At 41.8% G+C, this 24,823-nt stretch overlaps 1 protein-coding gene across 4 annotated transcripts in view; it reads right to left on the bottom strand.

Moving 5' to 3' along the window:
* Window positions 1-24,289, bottom strand: part of SCHIP1 (schwannomin interacting protein 1) — a 116,365-nt gene extending 92,076 nt beyond the window's left edge. The window contains exons 1-2 of one of the 4 annotated variants that reach the window (XM_054039380.1): window positions 24,094-24,289; window positions 23,110-23,748 (exon numbers count right to left, since the gene is read on the bottom strand). In XM_054039380.1, coding sequence (XP_053895355.1) covers window positions 23,110-23,730 — 621 coding nt within the window. In that variant the 5' untranslated portion in view covers window positions 23,731-23,748; window positions 24,094-24,289. Of the gene's footprint in view, window positions 1-12,280; window positions 12,547-23,109; window positions 23,827-24,093 lie in introns of those variants that run through there. The other 3 variants (XM_054039381.1, XM_054039379.1, XM_054039384.1) reach the window with 3 other exon arrangements.
* Between the last annotated feature and the right edge of the window lie 534 nt (window positions 24,290-24,823).

Below are 24,823 nucleotides of genomic sequence, written 5' to 3'. Positions count from 1 at the left end.
GGGATGTGCTGGCCACGGCTTCCTGCTGCTCCCATTGGCCCGGGACGGCGAACCGCGGCCAGTGGGGGCCGCAATCGGCCGAACCTGTCGTGTCAGCAGGTAAATAAACTGGCCTGGCCCGGCCCGCTAGGGTGCTTACCCTGGTGAGCCGCATGCCGAACGTTGCCAACCCCTGTTTTACACCATCAGAAAAGTAGGAAACTCTCAGAACAGTAGGAATATTCTAGTATCTTCAAACCTGAGGTTCATTTCTAATACTTAATAGGAAAATTATTTTCCTATCATGATATAATATATTGAAATGGGAGTAGATCAAAGCGCGCTAGTAAACTGTTAATGTCGGGCAGCAGGATTCAAATGGATAATTAGTGCACTGCAAGCCAGTGCAGGATAGATTTTCACTCCAGATTGCTGTGGACTAACTAAAACAACGAGGAGTCCAGTGGCACGTTAAAGACTAACAAATTTATTGGGGCATAAGTTTTCGTGGGTAAAAAATCCACTTCTTCAGCCCAGACCAAGGTGTGACATCCAGAGTGCCTTTTCCTGCTACCCCGGATCAACCTCACAGAGGACTTGGAGCAAGATTTTCCCCCCGCAGGAGGTGCTGGCAAGGCTGACAAGGACCAAAAACACAGTGCCCTGGAAAAGATGGCATCCGCTACCACCTGCTGAAGAAGTGAGACCCCGGCTGCTTGGTGCTCACCGTCTTCAACAAATGCAATCAGTTCCGCGGCATCCCCTGCTCCTGGAAAAAATCCATGCCTGTGCTCGTCCACAAAAAAGGCGAACGAGATGACCCATCTCCCTCTGCTCCACCATCTACAAGCTGTATGCCAGCTCCCTCGCAGCAAGGATCACAGACTGGTCAGCATGCAGGGGTGCCGTCAGCTCAGTGCAGAAGGGCTTCATGTCCTGCGACGGATGTTACTGAAGAAGTGGGTTTTTTACCCACAAAAGCTTATGCCCAAATAAATCTGTTAGTCTTTAAGGTGCCACCGGACTCCTCCTTGTTTTTGTGGATAAAGAGTAACATGGCTACACCTCTGATACTGTGGACTAATTGTTCGTGTAGACGAGCCCAAACACTAAATTATATGAAGATCAGGGTGGATAAAAATCAATGATTTAAAAAAATTGATTTTTTTTATTTAAATCAGATTTTTTTTTGATAAAATGCTTTTTGACGAAAAAACCAATTTAAATATAGTTTTAATTAAGCTATATCTTTGAGCTATAATGTCTCATCCCGGAATAGGGATTATAAATTCTAATTTTATAGTATGAGAATAAATTCATGGAATGTTTAAGAAAAGTTTTGTAAATGAGTTCCAATAGTTAGGGACCCAATCTTATGGGGTTCCAAGGGCTTCTGTATAGATTATTTAGGTTAATCTTTCTATCTACCCAGTGGGACTCGGTGATCAGTCTAGAAGATACCATCAGAGATGCTTAGTTTTGCGGTTCTCAAACTGGATTTGTGTCTCCAGAGAGAACATGCTTGTTAACAGCAAAAATGTTTTTAAATAAATAATATATAGAGGTGAAAAATAACAGACCTCAACCCTATTGTCCCTCTTCAAAAAGTCAATCCCTTACCTCTCTCTAAAAGTGCAAAGTTTCAAAAAGTTCAATGAATAGAAGATTGCTGGGGGCAGAATAGATCTGGACAAGGAGAAGAAGTCTGGAGAAAAAATGTGAGAAGGGAGGGACAGGCAGTAGAAACAAAAGTGAAACTATTTGAGCAGCATATTCCAGAAGTCTTGAGGTCTTTCTGAGCATAGCCTTCATTGATTTGAGATCTACCATTCCATTCTCTTACTAGAAAGGGAAAACCTATAATGGCAGCAGGCCGTAAAAGAGCCCCAGTTTGGGAATATTTTAACGAAGTTCCTCTACCTGTGGGTAAGACAGGCATGCGTGCAAAATACAAACAGTGCAACAACGAAATGCAAGGCCTGGTTGCCCGAAAGAAACATCATCATGAGAAGTGTTCCTTCTTAGGAAGAAGCTGCACTGAAGATGATGAAAGGAACATGTCTGAACATGCAGGATCTTCAGGTTGGTAAACTTTTTTATTTCATACTTCTTTCTTAAGGACTGTCTGTCTTCCTTCTGGACTACTCTTGAATTCTCATGTTTGAGCAAAAAATATAGTTGTCACTCTATGGTACTTTCATTTTAGATGCAGTTGTGATAAAAAAATAAATAGCTGAAATAGATCTTCCTTTTACAATTTCACCTTTAAAGTAGTACTAAGTGTCAGTGAATGCAATGAATAATACTAAATGAGCAGTATGGTAATAATAATTAAATAACTGCATTGACTTATTTTTGTTTAGGAGAATCCATCCTCAATATACAGGATTCTGAAGACTATCCACCTTCAAGATCACCATTATTTTCTATAGTTTCAGAGTTATCTGCCAATGATAGTGTTTCAGTCACATCGTGTATGTCCTATAGCCACAGTATATCACTGTAGCAAAAAGGAAAAAAAAAAAAATCTCCATCATCCAGAAACAACCATTGATAAATTTGTAATAAGAACCAGCAGATTAAAAAAAGTTAACTGATGAAAAAAATGCCCAGTTTGTTTATGCAACAAACTCTCCTTTCCGTATGATTGAGAACCCACACTTCATTAACATGGTTCAGTCATTAAGACCAGGATACAGTCCACCCAACAGAGCAGATGTCGCAGGCAAATTGCTGGATAAAATGTATGAAAGAGAAATTGAGCAGTGTGCAAAAAGGTACAGAGGGTAAAATTAACCTGAGTCTTGATGGGTGGAGCAATGTCCACAATGATCCTGTTGTATGTGCTTATGTGACAACAGAAGAAGGGAATGTCTTCCTTACAGAAGCAACTGATACATCAGGAAATGCACACACAGCAGAATACTTACAAGAAGTAGCAGTAAAAGCTATAACAAACTGGGGGAGAGGAGGGTGATTCAAATATCTAGTATGCAGCTTGGTCACAGACAATGCTGCAAATATATCCAAGATGAGAAAAAATTATTTAGAAGAGAGAGTGCCAAGCTAATAACATACGGTTGCAGTGCTCATTTGATGCACCTCCTAGCCAACGACTTCAGTGTTCCAGAAATAAAGGCTAAAGTTGTTGAAATTGCAAAATACTTCCATAACAACCACTTTGCAGCAGCTGCTCTGAAAAAAATGGGAGGAACCAAGTTAACTCTCCCACAAGATGTGCGATGGAATTCAGTAGTGGACTGTTCTGATAAAGAACTGGCCTAATCCGATGACAGTTTGTGAACAAAATCGTGAAAAAATAGATGGCACTGTCACAGCCAAAGTTCTCAACATTGGGCTTAAGAGAAATGTTGAACACATGTGGAGTACCCTTGAACAAAATACAGGGAAATAGCTGTTTTACTGTCGATGCTGTTGAAATTTGGAAGGAACTGAGTGAGATTTTAGAAGAGAAATATGCAATGACAGAGTTAAATTACAAGCATTTAAAAAAAATGAATGGGACAAGCACTATCTCCAGCTCATTTTCTTGCAAATATTCTCAATGCTTGGTACCAGGGTCAAACTTTAACTCCTGAAGAAGAGGAGTTGGCCATGACATGGACATCCAGCAATCATCCCTCCATAATGCCAACTATAATAAACTTCAGAGCTAAGAGTGAACCATTCAAGAGATATATGTTTGCTGATGATGTTTTAAAGAAAGTCTCACCAGTGAACTGGTGGAAGTCACTTAAGCACTTGGATTCAGAGACTGTTGAAGTGATAATCTCACTTTTAACAGCAGTAGCTTCTTCTGCCGGTGTAGAAAAAATATTTTCTGCCTTTGGACTAATTCATTCCAAATTGAGAAATCGTTTGGGACCTGAAAAAGCAGGAAAGCTTGTTTTTCTTTTCCAGATTATGAACAAATAGGAAAATGAGGGTGAAAATGACTGAGTTAGCTACAGAAGCCAATATTTTAAGTTTCTCACGTTGACCTGGCTGACATAGTCTATTTAATTATTTTTTAATATTTCATTTAACTATTTTAGTTAAAACAATTTTAACAAAAATAAACCTGATTTAAAAAAAAAAATTGAATGTTTAACTAAATTCAAAAATTCATATGCTTGTTTTATTAAAATGTTTTTTGTTGAAATAAAAAATCCAGAATACATAATGATGTTGTTCTAGTTAAATAAAACAATTTAAATGTCTGTCTGATGATGTTCTCCTCCTAATACAGCATGGCAAGAAAATCCTCCAAATATTAATGATTAACTTGTTGAATTGGAGATATTTATGAAGTCATTGGAAGATGAACTATCTGCTTCAATTACCTTTGGTAAATGAAATAACCAAACAATCATTCATTTTCTGATATAGCTGTAAAACTAATCTGAAAAGTTTTCAAAATAAATCACTTAAAAATGCATAGTGTGTACCTTCTAAAAATGAAACCTACATCTATCTCTGAGTTGTGAAGTATGTATTAAGGTTATGTATTAAGGTTGTATATGTATTAAGGTTAACAAGAAAGCACTTCTATGTAGAAATCCATGATTAAATTGAGTCTTCCTGACTAGTGATTTAAATCAAATCCACCCTGATGAAGATCAACATTCAATACATTTTAACTCCATTATCAGAATACTTTAGCCACACTCGGAAAGATACTACTGTATCATGTAGCTGGTGTCTACACTGCTGCTACTTTTGTTTAGAATGACCTAAGCGTCTTCATGTATCCATAGTAACTCTCAGCCTACAGGGACAAGTGTCAGGAAACACAAAGATATTCATGTAATCTGATCAATATAAATAAGCATTTATTTTCTAAAAGAAAACAGCTATACTGAGCAACAAGCAGGAACTAGAAGAGTCAGATTTTCTTTCAACTATATTTAAAGAGTAATTATTTTCATATACTGAACTGAGATTTCATAGTGGCATAAAATTCTGACTTTTTCCCTGCTCACTCCAATAAAAATAATAAAAAAGTTTTTCAGTAAAAACACATTTCTTATGAAAAAAAACTGTTGTTACCAAATGTAGAGAGTTTGAAATACTCACTCCACGTTTTTATAAATAAGACACTCTGAGGAGGAGTTTGTAATTAAAAACTGAAATCTAAGGTGTTTCAAATATTGCCCTACAAGCAACTTCCATTTAATTTAAATTTTGAATTGAATTTTTAAGTCTCATGTTCTAATTTTACACAAGAATATTTTAATTTTGCAAGACAAGAACTAACAGGCTTCAGAGGCCATACTTGTTAATCAGTAGGAAAATCCCTGTTTTGTTATTTAAATCCTTTACTTGGCAGCAAAATATCCTTTAGTCAAATTAAAACAGTTTTTATAGTATTGTGCTTGTGTGTGTGTGTGTGTGTGTGCGTGCGTGCGCGGTTTGACTTCATTTTACTACTGCTCCTGGAAATTCTACTGCTAACACACATTTTTCCCCTCAACCAAAAAGATTATAGCTCTGCAGGGATGTATTTACATCCATCTTAACACACATCAGCATTTATCACAGATTGGGCCTCCGATTGTCACCACTTCATTCTCCTTGATCAATATTTAATCACTGCACAGTTATATAGAAGAGAATGAAAAATTTCATCTCAAGGTAACATGACTTTAATATGAAAAACCAGTAATTTACATTTCTGTGATGCAGTAACTGTTTTTTTTTATTTTAAATCACCAAAATTAAAAAATATAAAATAGAAATTAAAATTACTTTTATAGATGCAGTAAGCATAAGACACTGAAGCTTATTGAGTGTCTCAAAACATCTCATCTGAGTAGTCCCATTTATTTCAATGGGATTACTCATATAAGGGTCTGAAAACTCAAGCTGCTACTTTGTACTTTAGAAACCTTATAAATTCTTACGGAGGGCTTAATTATCATATAGCAAAATGTTTGGCTCAAATTTGGGTCTCCGCTAGGTAGCCTGCACTGGATGTGAAAGGGATAGTTTGTTTTTCCCATCTATATTTTCCTTGTTTTTGCAGGGGAGAAAGAAAATTTCAAAGTACTTTTCCCAAACAAGGACATTCAGAAGATCCTGCAGCTGAGAAGTAAACATTTCCGTTTTTCTTCATTCTAGGATTTCACTGAGAAGTTAGATTTAAGATGAGGGGGAGGAGGGGGGAAAATCAATACTACTGATGGAGATCCTGACATAACTAGTGGTCTCTGCAATCTCAGCTGACAAACATTAAACGATTCCATTGTAACAGACTATTCTTCTAACAATGTGGTATTCTGACTGTCTGCTTACTTTTATCATTTTAACAAGGGCTGAAAAGTACCACATGGGAAGTTCATTATTTTATTAAATTGAAGGGGAAAAAAGTTGTTATATTTTATATGCACGTACTTTCTCTCTCACACATACACATAAGACAATGGCTCAGGAGGAGAACAATTTAAAATGTGTAGTTCAGAGGAAACAAAATGTATTGCCTTGTGTTCTATTAAGAAAAAATTTATTTAAAAAAAAAACAAACAAACCCTTCTGTTGTGAATACCAGTGTTGCACCAGTGTTCACATCAGTCATGTTAGCAATGCTGGAAATTTTTTGCAAAATCACTTTAGACATGACTGATAGACTAACAGTCTATATGGGGCTTCTCTCAATGTCAAAGTTTGCACTAGAAAATTGTGTATCCATTCTCCAGCAATGGTAGAGCTGCACTAGAGACAGCAATGACAATCATTAGTGTTCACAGGGCTCAGGAGGAAAAATGAAAATAAAAGTCTCTAGTGTAAATAAGGCCAATGAGTAAAATATATCTCAGGGATAGCTGACATGCAGCACGTATCACATCTCAGGAGAAACTCCAACGGATGCCATTATGGCCCACCCCACAAATATACTACTCTTGGGGGAAATTCTACACCAATATGTATGCGTAGAATTCATGTCCCCTGCAGATTTTTTTTCTCTGCAGAATATAGAGTCTGCTGGAGAGGCACTGAAGTCACATCTTTCACCCACCAGGGACTGCTGTGGTGCCAAGGAGAGGGCAGCCAGCCAGAGAGGCTGCATTCCTCACAGCAGGGCCAGGTGAGGAGGTACCAGATGGTCAGACTGGGGCACGTGGGGCTGCTGGGGGAAGGGGGCGGGCACAGACTGAAGTTCAGAAGGGCTAGTGTGTGAGACAGACTGGGATGCAGGCTCAGGAGTTAGTGCAGTGACAGCATCGAGCCAGGGGCTGAATGGGAGGCTAGAGGTCAGCCAGGATCTGCATGGGGGAGGCTCCCCAACTTCCTAACCATCTCCTTCTCCCCCTGGAAAAAAACAACTCTGTTCCATACTTCTCCCACCCACACCTAACAACCCTCCAGGTTCACTCCTAGCTCCTCCATTACCCCTGACTTCCCCCAGGCATTTGCACTGCTTCGGAGGGGTAAGGAAATACGTTTCTGTATTGTAGTTTAAATGAATTATGCAAAGTTCTGTATTAAATATGCCTAGTAAGGAATCTATTTATGAAATACACATTTCATGATTTTTTTTGTTTTGGTCTTTGTTACAGACATACTTGCTGACAGATATTTTGAAATAAATTACTAAAATAATTGAAACTGGTATGATTATATTATGTTACTTTGACAAATAAAATATGCAGTACTTTAAAATATTGTGTGCAGAATTTTTCATTTTTTTGGTGCAGAATTCCCCCAAGAGTAATATATGAAATAAACTGTGGAACAGTATTGTACTGCATTTGCAAACAAGAGCTTTCTTAGTAGATGTTATTTATATTATAGCATTATTACGGGCCAATCAACATTGATACATTCATTCCCGATTTAGGCCCCTATTGCAGTAGCTCTCAAATTTGCTGAGCCTGGAACCCTCCCGCGCCTTTATCAATATTTCCCAAAATTTTAGGGCCTCGATCAAATATTTTTATTCATTCTAATCAAAGTGGAGTTCTTTACTTGATTCAGTCTAACCAACCCCCTTCCTACAGCAGTCTTAATTACTGTAAGTAGCATACTTACAGAGGAAGTCCTTAAAAGCAGCTAAAGTACAGAATAAGATGACTTACACCCAAGCTCATCTGAAAAGAATCCTTTCCTTGAGTAATAAGGTCCACTCATCCATTGTACTGCATATTTCGTCTTGCTTGCAGAACCAGAGCTGTCAGTCACTGGCAATCCCTAAGAATTCCCTGCCCCATTAGTGTTAACTCCAGGTGCAAAAACTTCCAGGATAATTCCATCCTTCTTTCCCAAATAAGAAACTGTGTTAACTAAACTTTGGGGGGGGAAACTAACAAGTTTTTCCTATTGCACAGCATGGGGATAATTTTCCCTAACAAAATAAATCTGAATTTTTGGATGTCAAGATCCATCTCTGACTCTGCATTACCCCTTTGTTTCCAGGGTGGCTGGATCTGTGGACCTTATTATTTGAAGAAAGGAAGTTTTCAGGTAAGTTTCAACACATTTTTCTATGTCTCATTATATTGAAGTCCACAGGGTTGTTACACTGAGATTTTCACAGACGTGTGCTTCCAGGGTGGGAAGTAGGATAATCCTTTAAATATGGATATCCAAAACAAGGTGAGTTATATATCCTCTGTGTTCCCCTTATTAGAGTACGACAGCAGGAAGAGGATTTCTGCAGGGAATTGGCTGAAGACTAATGTGGTGAATTGATGGCCACATGGACCTCCTAACTTCTCTCAACATAGGGCACCATAGCACTTGCCCACTGTATCTAAAGATATCTGAGAGATGGAAGAGCGTTTCAAGATTCCTGTGATAAAAAATTAAGTTTACTAGGCAATGAAAGCTATGACGCCTGTGAGGATGACCTGTGTGAATAAAAAGTATAATAGTGAGCCTCAGAGAAAGCTCTGAACTTCAAAATCTCACCTGACAGGAAATAGCGGTTATTGGGAAGACTACTTTAATGGACTGGAAGTATGACACTTTCAGAACTACTCCAATTGAATGCTTACAGGTAGATCCAGAATGAGGTTCCAAAGTTGTGTTCTGAACTTGTGGGACTGAATCATGGGAGTTGCCATAAGGAAGCATTTAATATCAGAATTTGTAGACAATTTAAGTTTCCTGAATAGGCGGAGAACATGATAGTGCTGAGATGACCTTCTAGCCTGGACACCTATAATTCAGCCCTCTGGGAGAAACACAAGACTTGTAACATGGTAGATAAACCATAGACTTTGCATCAGCTGCTAGAACCAAGTTCTGTTAGTTGGCTTCTTTCTAGGGTCCACAAGTTTTGAACTTGTCTGGGGTGCAGAATGTCTTTACCTCATGGACAAGCTCTGCTGTAGCAAAGGCAGTGGGAGGTTGAATACTAGGTTCATCGGTCTTGAGAACCATAGTCTCTTTATCCAGAATAGTTTGAACATTATCATTGCTGCTCTCTCCTTCCTGTCTTTGTATAGTCTGGGGGAGCAGTGGAAAGTTCTGACACAGGATCCATATAGGCCATATGAGGCTGCATTTCCCTGGAAGCCTCAGCCTGGAATATCAGTAGGAAAGCCTTGTGAGGCCTATTCCCTGGGGGGCAGACAACTGGGCCTGAAAGCCCATACAGCTCTTTCTGCTGTTGGCAGTGTCCAAAGCCCCTCATTTCATGGCCTGAGGCAAAGCAGAGAGAGGAGGAAGCTGAGCTCTGTAATCAAGGGCATGCTGGGGGCTCCAAGGACTGGCTACTAAGCCTGCCAATTTGTCTGACTCTTGATCCGCTGAGTTCTGGAACAGGTGGGGCAGCGGCATAAACTCTCAAGTATTGCTCTGGGGAGCTGTGGGGTTTGCAGTGGCCTCAGCATTTCTACACCTTTTGCCAGCTTTTCCAATCCTACTCACCTCTTTTTCTGCCCTTTCTGCATTGGAGGCAGACTGAGGCAACCCCACCCATGCAGGACTTCCAAGACAGTGTCTGCATCTTGCCCATCACAGCCAGCCTCTCCAGTCCTGTCTGGTTCTTATCCTACCTAGTGGTGGGCAGTGGCGCTGGAACAGTTTTTGTAGTGGAGGTGCATCTCAGCACCCCCTCTTGCCCTGGTCCATGCCCCTCACCACCCCCTAGAGCTGGGGCTGGGAGCAGGCTGTGGAGGTGGGTTTGGGGGGTGGAGAGACATGGAGATGGGTAAGGAAGAGGAGGCTGGGGCGGGGCTAGCGGCCTGGCAGGACCCCTAGTGCCGATAGCCGAGCCCCCGGTGCCCTGGCAACTCATTGGGACCCCGAGCCGGCAGCCGGGACCCCACATGCAGGGCCAGCGGCCAGGCAGGACCCCTGGGGCCGGTAGCAGAGCCCCCAGTGCCCCGCAGCCAAGCAGGATCTAGGGCTAGCAATGGATCCCCCAGGCAGCAGCGAGGCCAGCAGCTGGGACCCCCTGCAGCAGGGATACGGGGCCAGCAACCGGGACCCTGGACAGCAGAAGTGTAGAACCGGTGGCTGGGACACCAGGCGTAAAACCTGGGGGTGCTGCAGCACCACCCAAACCTCTATTTCCTGCGCCTATAGTGGTGCGTGGGCTGACGGAGGGAAAACCGCCATCTGCGCACAGAGATGGCCAAGATACATAATAAGTAAGAGGCTGGAGACAGCCTTTTCCTTATGCTTTTGGCTTCCATGGCCTACCTCTTTCCCTGAAGCCTGCATGGGCATCAGCTACAGCTGCATCTTTTAATGTCATATGGAAAAACTCTCAACAAAAATACTATTGCAATTTTTTCTGGTAATTAGAAGAGAGAGAAACTGAGAAATAAAGACATCTGTCCGGCTCAGAAAACTAACACATAAATTTGATTTTTGACTTTGTTTCTAACCAAACCTTGAAAATAATCACTAAACAAGCATTGCTCTTTATTTTTTCTAACTAGCAGAAATAGATCACCAGAAGCATCAGTTACTGAATTTAAATCAGTTTTGTAGTAACAAGAGAAAAATAAAATCATTGTTTTTGCTTTGCAGTTGTCATTCTAACCTATACCATATATGTTAAGCTTTTCAGAGTTTTACTAATACCATTTTTAAAATAACCTATCTGAGGAACTGTCTGCCTGCCCTGAATTCTGTTGCTGTGGCAGCAATGAGTGACTTGATTCGGAGTCGATGACCGTCCTGTGATATAATTCTGGAGTGTTGAAGAGGGCAGGGCCTTCTTCACTTGCTTTCCTTCTGGACATATGCCAGACCAGCTGTGTACCATCCTTCTGGTTGAGGCGCGCGCTCTCTCTCCTTTTTTTTTTTTTTTTTTTAAAGTATATGGTGGGAGGCTGTTATTTCTTGTTTAATACAGTTGGAGGGAGATTATGAATTTATGTTTTGGCCCTGTTTAGTATCTTCTCTCTAACTCCACTAGGGCCATATTCCTTTTTGTCTGCAATATTTATTGTATTATATACACCGAGGACTTTGGGCAATATTTATTATTGACAATCTTTGTTAGCAGCAAACTCATTTGCCCTGGTCATGTGATTTTATCTGGTATGGACCGAGCCTGGAATTTGGAAAGTTCATTCCTCAAATCAGAAGATGTTTTATGCTACCTTGAATAAACAGACCTCTCTTTTTATACTTTTCAATACTACCCTCAGTTTACAAGATATCTTTTATAAGATAACTATCTTAGATTCTATATTCTAATTTTCTATAATGCCAGGTGTTATATTTCCCATACTATTTTGCTGAAAGGCAGAACGATAATATTTCATTTTCATACCAAATGTTTCCCTTCAACACTAAAAATAATGGATATATGCAGCATGTGTCAGTTATGAGTATTAAAATCCCTAACTCTTTCATTTATTGTATCTGACTTTCAAGTGCCAGATGTATAAATATTATCAACTCAAGTGTATATTTTTGCTTCCTACTGCTGTCCCAACAAAAGATTCAAGCTTTCACTTAAATGTAAGCAAGTAAGAAACATTGAAGTCCCGTCCCCTCCCAAGATACTAGACTACAAAACACCTTGGTTCCAAAAATTACAACAAAGAAAGTATATTTTTGAAGTAGGCTTTTCCCGGACACAAAATAAACAGAGTCTGCTTCGGGGAAATGAACTGTTAAATTTGTTTTTAGAATACAAGATTTTAGTATGCTGCTAATTTCTATACCAAGTACAAATACTTGAACTCAGTTACTTTCCTTCCAATCATTTCAACTATAAGAGAAGCAGTTTCCCTACCTCAAACAAGCATATTAAAAAGACTTTTATTGTTAGCTGAACTCACAAACTCTATCAATTCATTTTAACTATCTCAACATACTGTATGAAATATTCACTTACCCAACGATTATGAAGTGCAGCCAACTTATTTGTATCCATAATATATGTGTTGAGTACTCATATGCAGAAACAGCCATTTATCAAAACTTTTTGCTATCCCTCATACACTTTCATTAATGAAAGCCTCTGTAGTGGCAACAAAACTTTGAGCTGAACTGAATAACTAGAATAATCTTGCTGAACTACTTTCAGAAAAAACATCCTTTGGATCTATGGAATTCGAAATGGTCTTCAAGAAATTTTACATTGCATATTAGAGTGTTTTCTTAGCTAAATGACAATGAACGTTTTGGTCAAATCATTAATATATTGCCAGCCTCATCTAACCTTTGAGCTGGGTGGAAAGTGGCCAAAGTACACTGTCACTTTACCACATTATGCTGCGAATGAATCAATGATGTACCAGCCATTACATCACATCAGTTATTACAACCAATTACATCTGCAAAATAAGCCATGCAAAGCAACCAATCTATTGTTTGGTTAAAGACAATATTTTCTCAGGCTAATGAAAATATGCATTTTTGCTGTCAACTAAGACAGAAAACAAATATTGACTATGCTTTGTGAAGCTCTCTTGCCAAAATAATCATTTTCACTGCTCAAAACTGCTCATTAAATCAATTTTTGAGACGTTAAATGATTAAATTAATTAATTAAACAAAATGATAGACCCTATAAAAGTGATCAGCTGGAGGGAGACGGTCGTTCAATATTCATCCTGTTGTGCTCTTAAGTTGCAAGGGCAATATAGGTAGAAAGAAGTTACAGCTCAGTATTTTAAACCAGATGCTCATTTTCAAAATGAACTTGTCTACTGGTAAAGGTGGAGGAAAGAGCATGTTTAAGTTTTCCTGAGCAAAAACTGACCAATGTACACTTTTTAAGCATGAAAGAGTCCAGCATGTTGTTCCCATGCTTCTAAACTATTAAATGCTCCTCCCTCAAAGCAGTGAGCAAATAAGCCACTAATGGCAGAACAACTCAACCTCCCAGAGAGCAGAAGAGACACAATATTCTTCTTGTTTAGAGTCAAAGATCTGTCACTGCACATGTGCACAAATCAAGTGTTACTGTGTGCATAATGTGGACAACCTCCGCAGATTAAATGGAAGCTTCCCCCCATTGCAGTAAATTGTATTATGTAACTGAGCTAGGCTGAAAAATAAAATTCCAACTTCCATTTTCTCTCCCCAGCAGAAAGGGCTTCTGGTCCACCCAGCACTTTCTGATGGCCTGACTGTAAAGTATGAAGGCACCCTTGCTCATCCTTTCACACATTCCAAGGCACCTGCCTAAGAATTCCCTTATTTCCTCCTAGCAATCTTGTATGTGTGCAGGCGCTCCTCCATGCACCCCCTATGCCTACAGTCTCCTTTCAGAGCCAGTCTGCCTCCCCTTAAAACCCACTTCTTCTCCAACGCCAATAAAACTTAGTTTAAATACTTTGTTTTAAGGATTTAATCCTATATTATAACCCTATATTATAAACTGTCCTGAAGGTCTCAGTGTCCAAAAAAGAGCAAAAAAAATCTTGAAACCCTCAAGATGCCCACAGAACTAATCTATGCATAGAAAGCAAATGTTTTTATTGGTATAGATCTAGTCCTGTGCTCCTACCTCGCCCACTTCGTTTTCCCTCTGAATGGGATCCCTGAAGCCTCCTGGAGAAAATAAAGAGCATTCTGCCAGTTTATGCAGGTCAAAGAAGATCATAAGAACTGGGTGACTCAGAAGACTGATGGTGGGATATAAAAAACTTCATCTTCTGATTGTTGTTTAAGCAGTCATGGGATACGAAGGAAGATCCTCTCACTGGTTAAAAGAAGGAAACTAAGAGTAGGAATAAATGGTCAGTTTTCACAGTGGAGATAGGTAAATGGCGGGAGTCCCCCAAAGATCTGTACTGGGACCAGTACTGGTCAATATATTCATAAATGATGTGGGAAAAGCAGTAAACAGTGAGGTGGCAAAGTACTCAAGATAGTTAACTATGAGGAATTACAAAGCAACCTCACCAAACTGGGTGACTGAGAGCATCAAAATAGCAGATGAAATGCAATGTTGATAAATGCAAAGTAATGCACACTGGAAAACATAATCCCAACTATACATACAAATTGATGGGTTCTGAATAAGCTGTTACCACTCAGGAAAGAGCTCTTTGAGTCCATTGTGGATAGCTCTCCGAAAAGATCTGCTCAATGGGCAGGAGAAGTCCAAAAAGCTATCAATGTTAAGAACCATTAGGGAAGGGATAGATAATAAGACAGAAAATAGACCACCACTATTCATGGCATGCTATCACCTCGAATACTGCATGTAGTTCTGGTTGCCCCATCTCAAAAAAGATATTACGAATTGCAAAAAGAACAGAGAAGGGCAACAAAAATTATTAGGGGTATGGAACAGCTTCCATATAAGGAGAGATTAAGACTGGGACTATTCAGCTTGGAAAAGAGACTAAGGGGGGATATGATGGAGGTCTACAAAATCATGAATGGTGTGGAGAAAAAGTGGGGTTTTTTTTTTTTAAACCCTCTTTTGCCTCTTTACTCCACACAACGCAAGAACCAGAAGTCACCCAATGACATTAAGGAAACCTAAGGAAATACTTCTTCATACAACGCACAGGCAACCTGTGGAACTCAACGCCATGGGATGCTGTGAAAGCTAAAAGTATAGCTGGGTTCAAAAAAGAATTGGGTAAGTTCCTGGAGGATAGGGTCCATCAATGGTAATAAGCCAAGATGGTTAGAGATGTAACCCCATGCTCTGAGTGTCTCTATGCCTCTGAGTGCCCCAAGTTAAGACTGGATAACAGGGGATGGATCACTTGATAATAGCCCTGTTCTGATCATTCCCTTGGAAGAATCTGGCATTAGCCACGGTCAGAAGACAGGATACCGTACTAGATGGACTGATCTGACCCAGTATGGCTATTCTTATATTTAAATCCTGCTAAATTAAGTAGTAACCAAATTGTTATTGTCTGAAGATTACTCAGTGGTCTGTGTGGAGTTAACTGGTGTATTTCAGTTTAGTTTGTAGTGAACAAGTATATTCACATTAGAAAGCGCCATATCCAGCATGCTTCTTGACAGTGTACATAGAAAGAGTTTAAAGGCTGAGTGGATGAAAAGGGGCATGGAGAATGCAGCACCCTCTTACCCTTATAGGAAGCTACCTCAGATCTGCATTTAGGAACAGTCCCAGGGGCTGAAAAAATCAGCTTGTGTTACCATTGCCCACTGTAAACCTGTTCCATGGACACCAGAATTCATTTTCTAATGCCATCAATCCAGCAATCACCACAAGCGCTAGAGTCATTTTTAAAAGGTAAAAGTCATCTTGCTAAGTCAATTTACTAGTTTTTTCAGGCTTTTAGAGACTATGAAATACACATTGTATCAGTTTCAGAAAATACACTCTTGATCGTAGTTATCTTCCACAGAGACATGATGAAAAAATGGTATTAAGCCCATTAATGCTAATTTTGTAAGAACCATTACTGAGGCTGCAAATAGAAGGGGATTGCTTCCTATTCACAAAAGAAGGTTGTAATACAATAGATACTAAGTACCATAAATCATGGCATGACATGTTTGGTATTCTTTGTAATGCAGCTAAGACTCAGTAATTGAAAAGAGAGTAAAGAAGAAATATTGGCAGCAGATTTCCAGCACCTGGATGATGAGATTAGTCCAAAATAGTTGTGAAGGAATGTTCGAAGCATTAAATTTCTTCTGAAAAGATGTAATTTCTTTATCAGATGAAGGTCTAAGATGCTTAAGAGGTATCTAAAGCAACCCATAAATCCAAGGCATGATCTATGCAAATAAGAATTGGTTTACAGGAGGGCAGTCTCTCTTTAATATGTCATTAATGCTGCAATATGAAGAGCTGTCCCCAAAAGAAACAAATGAATGTGATGAGTTTGTCAAGTTAACACTTTCACATGCATCCACAACCTAGCAAAATGTTATGAAAAATTTGAGACAGCGCAACTTCCAAGTCACTCAGTAGCAGCTGATGAAATTATTCAACACACTGTACAAAGTCTGAGGGAGATTAAAGTTTTAAAGGAATTTAAATTCCTCTAAGGGATCCAAAAAGTCCCAGAAATACTCCTTTACTCCAGGAAGTCGGACCCTACTACTTGTACGTGTATCCTCATAACTCAGGTGACTGGTAAGACGGCACATGTCCAACCTCAGAGCTCTAGTTTAAATACAGCCCACGTCAGAAGAATATGTGTATAAGCATATTTTTTCTTTAAAAAATGATCTAACAAATTATATGATATTGCTCCCTTGGAGAACAATGGAGCCTTATTTTAAAGCCCCTTTGACAATCATCAGCACATAAAATACAGTCAGCACAGTTTTAGGATGTGTCTGCACTAGTAATTGGTCTTATAATTTCCAGCTGCTGCTATCTGTTTAAGTCTACTGGTGGTCTCTCTATTATAAACAAGAGAGAAGAGGCTGCAGGCATTTTAACAATTGTGTTCAGAACAAGTCTAGACACAAGGCTGGATATTAGTGCTTCCACTACAGGGAGAAACAATAATGGCAAATTTCAGGGAGGTGGTGGGGAGTAAATGTAGGTAAGGGCAAAGCATTCAGTGTGGATAGGAAACATTTTTTGAATAATTATTAGCAGAAATCATGCCATAGATAACCGTCTATAGCATGGCTTTAACAAAGTTCTTAACATAACTGTAACTTTTTTTTAATTAGTGCGCGATATAGATATAGATTAGTGCAAACCATATTACAGTAGAGTCTGGTCAGAGCTGTTCTTGAAATCAGGTTTCAATTACATGAGTATTAAAGTGAACAGGACCACTAGTTCAGAGCTGATGATGCAATCTCAAATTAGTCAACAAAACTCTGAAAGAGGAAGATGACCTACTATAAACTGGAGTATTTGGGAGAGTGAGGACCCGAAATATTGAATGAACAATTAGATAAAGTGAATTTGTCACTCATCCAGTACTCAGGTCATAAGGCAGCCAGAGTATTAACTAATCCTTAAGTACTAGGCGTTGGTAGAATCTTCTCTTGGAAAATGCTAAAGAGAGTTTAAAAATAAATACTAATTCCAAAAGAATTCTGAATTTTCCCAATTTGTAATCAGGCTTGTGCTGGCTGTTCTTTTGATAACATCTCATGGAATCTATAGGGGAATCTCATTAACATTCACTACTAGAAGGACCACTGTCAATCAAAACTAAAACACACACACACACACACACACACACACCCCTGGAATAATTTCTAAAATCTAATTTCTTTTTGCATTTCACTTAACTTTGGCAAAAAAAATAAACTAGTCAGTTTCAGTTTTCAGTCAGTTATGTACAAATCAGTTTCAAATCATGATACTCATGGTCACAGAAAATCTCAGTTTTCACCACTGCAAGGAATATATATATATACACACCTCTACCCCGATATAATGCAACCTGATATAACACGAATTCGGATATAATGTGGTAAAGCAGTGCTCCGGGGGGGTGGGGCTGTACACTCCGGCGGATCAAAGCAAGTTTGATATAACGCGGTTTCACCTATAACGCGGTAAGATTTTTTGGCTCCCGAGGACAGCGTTATATCGGGGTAGAGGTGTATTTAAAACAAAAAACCCCACACAAACCCTGTCAATTCAGGAAAAAACAATGAAAACCTCTCTGTTTCTATCTGTGTTTACAAACTCTCTTAAGGAGTGAATCACCTAAAAGGACTTAGCACAGGGACTCTCAAACTGGGGGTTGTGACCCCACAGGGGGTCATGAGGTTATTATGTAGGAGGTCACGAGCTGTCAGCCTCCACTCGCAAAGCCTGCTTCACTTCCAGCATCTATAATAGTGTTAAATATATTTAAAAACCGTTAATTTATAAGGGGGTCACACTCAAAGGCTTGCTGTGTGAAAGGGTCACTACTACAGACATTTGAGAACCACTGCCTTAGAAGCTGACCCCAGAAGTCAAATCAGGAATCCTAACTCTATCTGAATCCTTCTAAGACTTCAGATTTTCCTTAATATTATTATATCTGAAGTTCCTGTCACAGGTTTCTGCAAGTAACCTAGAATTAATTATATAATATTTATAGGAGTTTCATAAAGAAAAGGAGGGTCTAGTCTTGTGTTTATTGCACTGGACTGGACTCAGGAAACCTGGATTCAATTCCCAGTTCTTCCACATGCTTTTTGTAGGACTGTGAATAAGTAACTTGATCTCTCTGGTCTCAATTCCTCACCTGCAGCAGCAGCTCTGGCCTAAAAAGAAGAATCTGCAGCTTTCTCAAATTGCACCAGACTGAAAGGTGAAGAAAGGGACACTTGTGCTCTGCTATGCCTGCTCCCCCATCCTCTAAGAAAACCTGGGAAAATTTGGAAGAAATTCACTTCAAACTAGACAGATAAGGACATGAAGTTTCTTTGAGTCCCCCCTCCCTCTGCCTCCTCAGTCCGAAAGACCCCGACAGCCAAGAAGATGTGTGCAAGGAGAAATACCTCTAACATCAAGTGGGATGATGGGGGAAAAGGTCTGTTAATGTCCAGCATGGGGAGGCTGGAGAGAATCCTCAACATCAAGAAACAGCAGGGGAAGAAGCACATGGGCTCCCCGCCTCAAAGGGTCTATAAACTGTAATTATACACCCAAAGCTGGCCTGTTCCAGCAGAAGCGGGCTCACGGGGCTCAGGTTCGCAGCGCTGTTTAATGATACTGTAGATATTCCAGCTCCATCTGCAATCCAAGTTCTGGGACTCTCCCACCTCATTGGGTCTAGAGCCTGAGCTCCAGCCCGAGCCCAAATATCTATAGCGCAGTTAAACGGCCTGTTAGCCAAAGCCCTACAAACCCAAGTTGCTGTTATGGGCTAACCCCAGGTTTTTAAACTGTAGTGTGGGCATGCCCCAAGAGATAAGGGAAAACCCTTCCTGAAGATGGAATAGAGCTGAGTGAATGGAGGTTAGAGAGAATGTTACTGCAGGAGAGCACAGCAAAACAGTTATTGTTAAACTGGCCATGATAGCAGAGATCCCCCACTTCCCCACTATTTACTCACCCTGACCTTCTCTATTATAGAAAGTGAGGATCTGTAAAAATATGAGTCTATCTGCACTTCAAGCAGTCTAATACAGTGTACATACCTGTTCTAAATTATGCCCATAAGGCACAGATGCTAATTAGAAGGAACAGATCCAGGACTGAAATAACAGAAATGAGATTCCTGCAATAGCTTAGTGGTTTTGATGGATTCACAAAACTGAAGCACATAAGCCAAATAAACGTTCAAATACATAAACAGAAATTTGCATGGAAAAAGAGAAAGGCTGCCACAATGAGCTACACACATTGTTGTTCCCAAGGATGCTGGAAAATTGCAGGGGGGGGGGGGGGGGGAATTAGTTACAATTATCAGGAATTCTTCCAGTACCTCACATACCAAAAAACTGATACATTTATAAAAATGGGAAATGCCAACTGTGGGCTTAAGCTGACAGGCAGGTCAGCAATGAGAAAGAAGATGTGTACGTGCTGTGTCTCTGGAGATGTGAGCCTAGTCTCCCTAGCCTGATCTGATCTACAGAAAGCAGTGCGACTGCAATACTTACAAGGAGTTCTGTGTGGGACTGTACTTCACCCAAACTGCAATTTTGCTCATCCGCCAGGCAGGAGGCAAGGTGCTACGCCAAGTACAGGTAGTGTAGTGGGAGGATTCTGGTTTGGAGAAAGGGTAGTCAAAGCACTAATACTAGATAAAGGGGAAGAGTAGGTCCAAGACAGAGAATGTTTGGTTTATTTTTTAGTGCATTGGCTCCAATTAGCATTTTTTCTTAAATGTAAGTGCCAAAATTATTACAAATGGCAATGATCCAAAAATCTTTCAGGGTAACACCTCACTTAGGCAAGCACCCAACTAGAAAGGAAGAGTTCCTACATTTGCTGCTGCTGCTTAGTTAGAGATGGTTTTCTGTAAGCTTGAGTGACCAAAAGTAAGAGTACATCAGTTTACATTGATGAGATCATCATCATAACAATAAAGAAAAGAAACGACTAAGCTTTTTTTTTTTTTTTAAGTTTCTGAATAAGCCACTATCAATTACAAGACCACCTAAAAAGTCCTGGGGTCAGGGATTTTATTCCCACACTTTCTACATGCTGCTGTTATTAGCTCACCCTTAGTTCCAAGTCTGGTCTTTTAAAAATGCATTGTGGCAGCTGTCATGCTACCAGACTGCCCTCATTACAATATCTAATAACCACAAGATTTTTCAAAAGTCATTTGTAATATTCAAGGAATGATTCATTCAAAGTCATTTCAAAACACAGACAGTAAGTATGATATAAAGTCCTAGATGCCTAACTAGAAGGCCAATGCTGCAAGTACTCAGCACCCTTTTTCTTCAGCTGATATCGGTAAGAAGTGAGGTTGCAGAGCACCTTGCAGAATCAAGCCCTAGGAAAGTGAAGTTATAAGGTGGAGGTTAGCGGAAGTTAGCATCAGTCTTATTGTCCGTCATAAAGCAGTGTTTGAATGTACCTTCAATGGTTTTAGAGAAAAGTTTAGGGAATGTCATGCCTTCTTTTAATTTACATATTATGAAAACAATTCTTAATGAATGGGATTTCATATCTCCCTGAACAGAATGCTGTACACCCAACCCACCACTGACACCTGCTTATTGGGGAGTAAATATGTGCTAGTTTCTTTTCCTTCCTGAAAGATTCCAAAATTATTACTTTGTATGCTAAATCATAGTATGAGATTTCACAATATACTGTATTTGTCCTTCCAAATAGTTATATGATTGAATTAGTTTCCATCTTGACTGTGGTTCTTAAATCTCTGGAGTACTGGGTTCCAGTTCTGGGTCAGGTTACAAGTGAAAACATGTTTGATGTTTTAGGTGATTTTGTTCAGCTCTCACACAAAAATAAAATAAAATAAATGGCCATTACTGTGTGTGTGACAGTCTCTGCTCAACAGCAGCCCAGAACTGGAATCCCACTGTTCTGGCCAGTTAGGAGTAGTTCATTGGCAGAGCTGTATAGGGAAGCCAATGCCATTTAATCCCTCTAAGAATAGGCACCTAAATTCACACACATACATACACTCACACACATAAAAGACATCTTTCACAGCATATATACAATCTTCATCAAGGCTAGGCCATACTTAAAATGAAGTGACATCAGCATCTCTTATTGTTGAAACTAAAAGCCATTGTATTATTTGTTACAGTTGCAACAACAGAACACAAGCAAAATGTTGTTCTTTAGCTTCATACTTTCTAAAATCTGTTCCAAATAAAATATAGACATTAATACATTAACCAGGAGATTTTTTTTGAACACTGTAATAACTTTGAGTCTAGCAATGATAATTTTTGATTGCTGCTTTAAGATATTTGCTGAACGCTGATGAAAAGAATAGCTGTGAAAATCTGCTATACAGCAGTGATTAAAGGAAACACAAAGTGGGGGTCTTACAACCAGGTTCTACTAGGCAAAGAAAACAACCCCTTCCAATACCATTTACACTGAGACATGCTGTTACTTGTCCTCATGCTCTAAAGTCAAAGTGCAGGCATCCAATTTCCAGTAGCCTGAGGCCCTGTATACTCAAACCACACCCCAAGGCAAGGTACCAAATGACAAGCATACTGTAATGGTTGCCACATACTTTAGCTAGGTTAAAGTATGCAATCCTTCTTGGCTAAGATACAGATTTAAATGCTTGGGTTGCAATTGTTGCTATACCTCAAAATAAAGCAACCAGAGAAACGCCCTTCAAAAAGGAGATACCCACCCAGGTCCATACTGGGAAGTGTACTTGATCAGTGGTTCTCAACCAGGGGTCCGGGAGGCCCGGCAAGCAGGTTTAGGGGTGCCACCAAACAGGGCCAGCATTAGACTCACTGGGGCCCAGGGTAAAAGCTGAAGCCCCACTGTATGGGGGCTAAAGCCCAGGGCCCTGAGCCCCACCCCACCACCTGGGGCTGAAGCCTGAGCAACTTAGCTTTGCAGGCGGCCCTGTGGCATGGGGCCCCAGCAACTGTTTGACTTGCTACCCCCTAATGCCAGCTCTGGCTTTTATATGCAGAAAACCAGTTACTGTGGCACAAGTGGGCCATGGAGTTTTTATAGCATGTTGGGGGGAGGGGGTTCTCAGAAAGAAAAAGGTTGAGAACCCTTGTACTAGATGGCCTAAGACTCCAGCTTATGTTTATTCCACCCATTCCCGCTCCTGATGCCACCCACATTGTCTGGCTTTCCTGTATCCAGCCAGGTGTCTGGCTGATAAGAAACAGGAAGTGCCACTGAGCCCCACCAAAATCTCAGAATTCACAATACGGTACAAATGGTCACTGAGTCACCAGCTCGATCTGCTCAACAGACACACACCTTGGCTCTCTGATCCAGGCCAGGGGTGGGCAGGTCAGAGTCAAGCTATTCCTTCCACAGCTGAACAAATGAAAAAGGCTGCAGAAAGACAGAAATTCTTTGCAGATCTGCAAGAAAGGGGACAGATCTAGATTCACACACAATGACGCTTCTTACTAGCAACAATGTTGCATTCAATAAGCGGCCCTCCCAGGTTAGAAGGATGAAAAAAACCCATCACAATTAAAGGGCAACAGCGATTTGCCCAATTACCATCTATGGCAATGCTCCGTATGGATCCCTGCGACTGACTCACTGCCTAGTAACATGTCTTGTCACCATAAGTAATTCCCTTTACTCCGACTCGCCCTCCCTCGCTCCCGCCCCAAAGCCACAGACCTTGCAGATAACGGGGACCAACTTACTGAGGTGTAGTTTGTTTTCTGGCTCTGGTTTCGTACCTCCTGTTCCCGAAACTGTAACCCTGCCAGGTGTTTCTCCAAAGCCTCCCAGTCCATAGTCGGGAGCTGAGGGTCCTGCTCTTTCAGCCAAGTGCCCCCCGCGGAGCTGTCCAAGGGGTGCCCGGGGGCGACCCCCCCTCCACCGCGGAGCCTCCCCATAGCCGGCTGGGCTTTCTGGGGATGGGCTTTGCGCCCTCCTGCCCCGCGGTGTCCCGTCCTGCGGCTGGGGGGCACCACGTTGCCGTTCTGCCGGAGGTCCTGGGGCGGGGGGTTGCCGTTGGGGGCGGGGGGCGGCATGGTGTTGGAGGCGCTGGTGCGTCTCACATCCTCCAGCTCCTCCGCCAAACTCCTTCGCTTGGCAGCCTTGGCATCGCAGCCGGCGGTGCTGAGCCCGTCCTCCTCCCACGCGGCAGTGCCCTTCCTTCCGTACCCCAGGTAATCCTCCTCCTCCTCCGAGTCCTCCAGGGCCGCCAAGTCCAGGCTGCTGGGGGAGGGGGAGGATTTGCACTCCGAGCAAGGGGTGACTTTGCTGGAGCTGGACTCGGAGCTGGAGCGGCTGCTGCACGCGTCGCTTCCTAAATCCATCCCATCCTCGCGGTAATCCTGAGGGGGAGAGAAGGAAACACGCAGCGGATTAGAGAGAGCAGGAACCAGCCGCCTCCTGTCTGGCCGCCGCCGCCGCCCGCGGGAAGCGCATCGCCTCCGGGCACAGAAAGCCCAGCCACGGATGTGCCTCTCCAGCTAGCGCCGCGTCCAGATTTGCACGGGGGGGTTGCACGGGGGGGCTGCTCTAGGGGCCCGCCTCCCGGCCAGGGGCTTCCCCGACTCTCCCAAACTTTCCTACCACCTCCCCCGCGCTCCGGCTGGAGGAAGCATCTGCGCCCGTCCTCCGCCCGCTTTGGGGGAGCGGGTCTCGGGTCGTCCCCCCCTCCGGACCCTGGCGCTCACCCCCGGGAGGGGAGGGGCAGACGCCTTCGTTAGGGCTCCATGGTGTGGTCAGGAGGCGGCTGGCCCCATAGCTCAGCCACTGTCCCCTCTGGCGGCAGCGGTGGTAACGTCCCGGCTGCCGCGTCCAGCTGCTGAGCCGGGGAGCCGCCGGCAGCGCAGCGAAACAGGGGGTGCGGGAGGGAGCTCGGCCGGCAGCCGTGGCATGAAGTCCCGTCCCCACGCTGCCGGCGTAAGAAGCAACGGGGAGGCTGGTGCTCACACCGCCCCCTGCGGTACAGCCGGGCAAGACGCAGAGCTGCAGCTCCGGCGGGGTCTGGGGAGCGGCAGCCCCTGCGTGGAACAGCTGTTTCTCTTTTTACTGCTCCTTCCCAGGCAAAGCCCGTGAGGGCTGCACCCTCTCCCCTCTAACAATGTGCACACGAGAGCCTGGCCCGGCTACAATAAGCTGCACTCAGGTAAAGCACGGCCACAAATTTCCCTTTTTTTGTGGGAAGAGAAACACATTGTGATCCTATGAACTTTGGAGCAGCTTCTGATCAATGGACTGTGAGCTGGCAGGAATCCAACCACCCCTTCAGCTCTCATTCATTTGCTTTCTTTTTCGGGCCCTCCAGCATGCACGGTTTGAACTGCCTGCAGCCATGAAATTAAGTCTATTAGTACAAAAGCCACACAAAAAGAGTTTATAGCAAATGAGGGTTAAGGCCATATCATACCAGTATCTACATGT

This window comes from Malaclemys terrapin, chromosome 9 (genome assembly GCF_027887155.1).
Source record: "Malaclemys terrapin pileata isolate rMalTer1 chromosome 9, rMalTer1.hap1, whole genome shotgun sequence".
Taxonomy (NCBI): Eukaryota; Metazoa; Chordata; order Testudines; family Emydidae; genus Malaclemys; species Malaclemys terrapin.
Note: the sequence above shows the minus strand (reverse complement) of the source record. Positions and strands in the feature narration are given on the sequence as shown.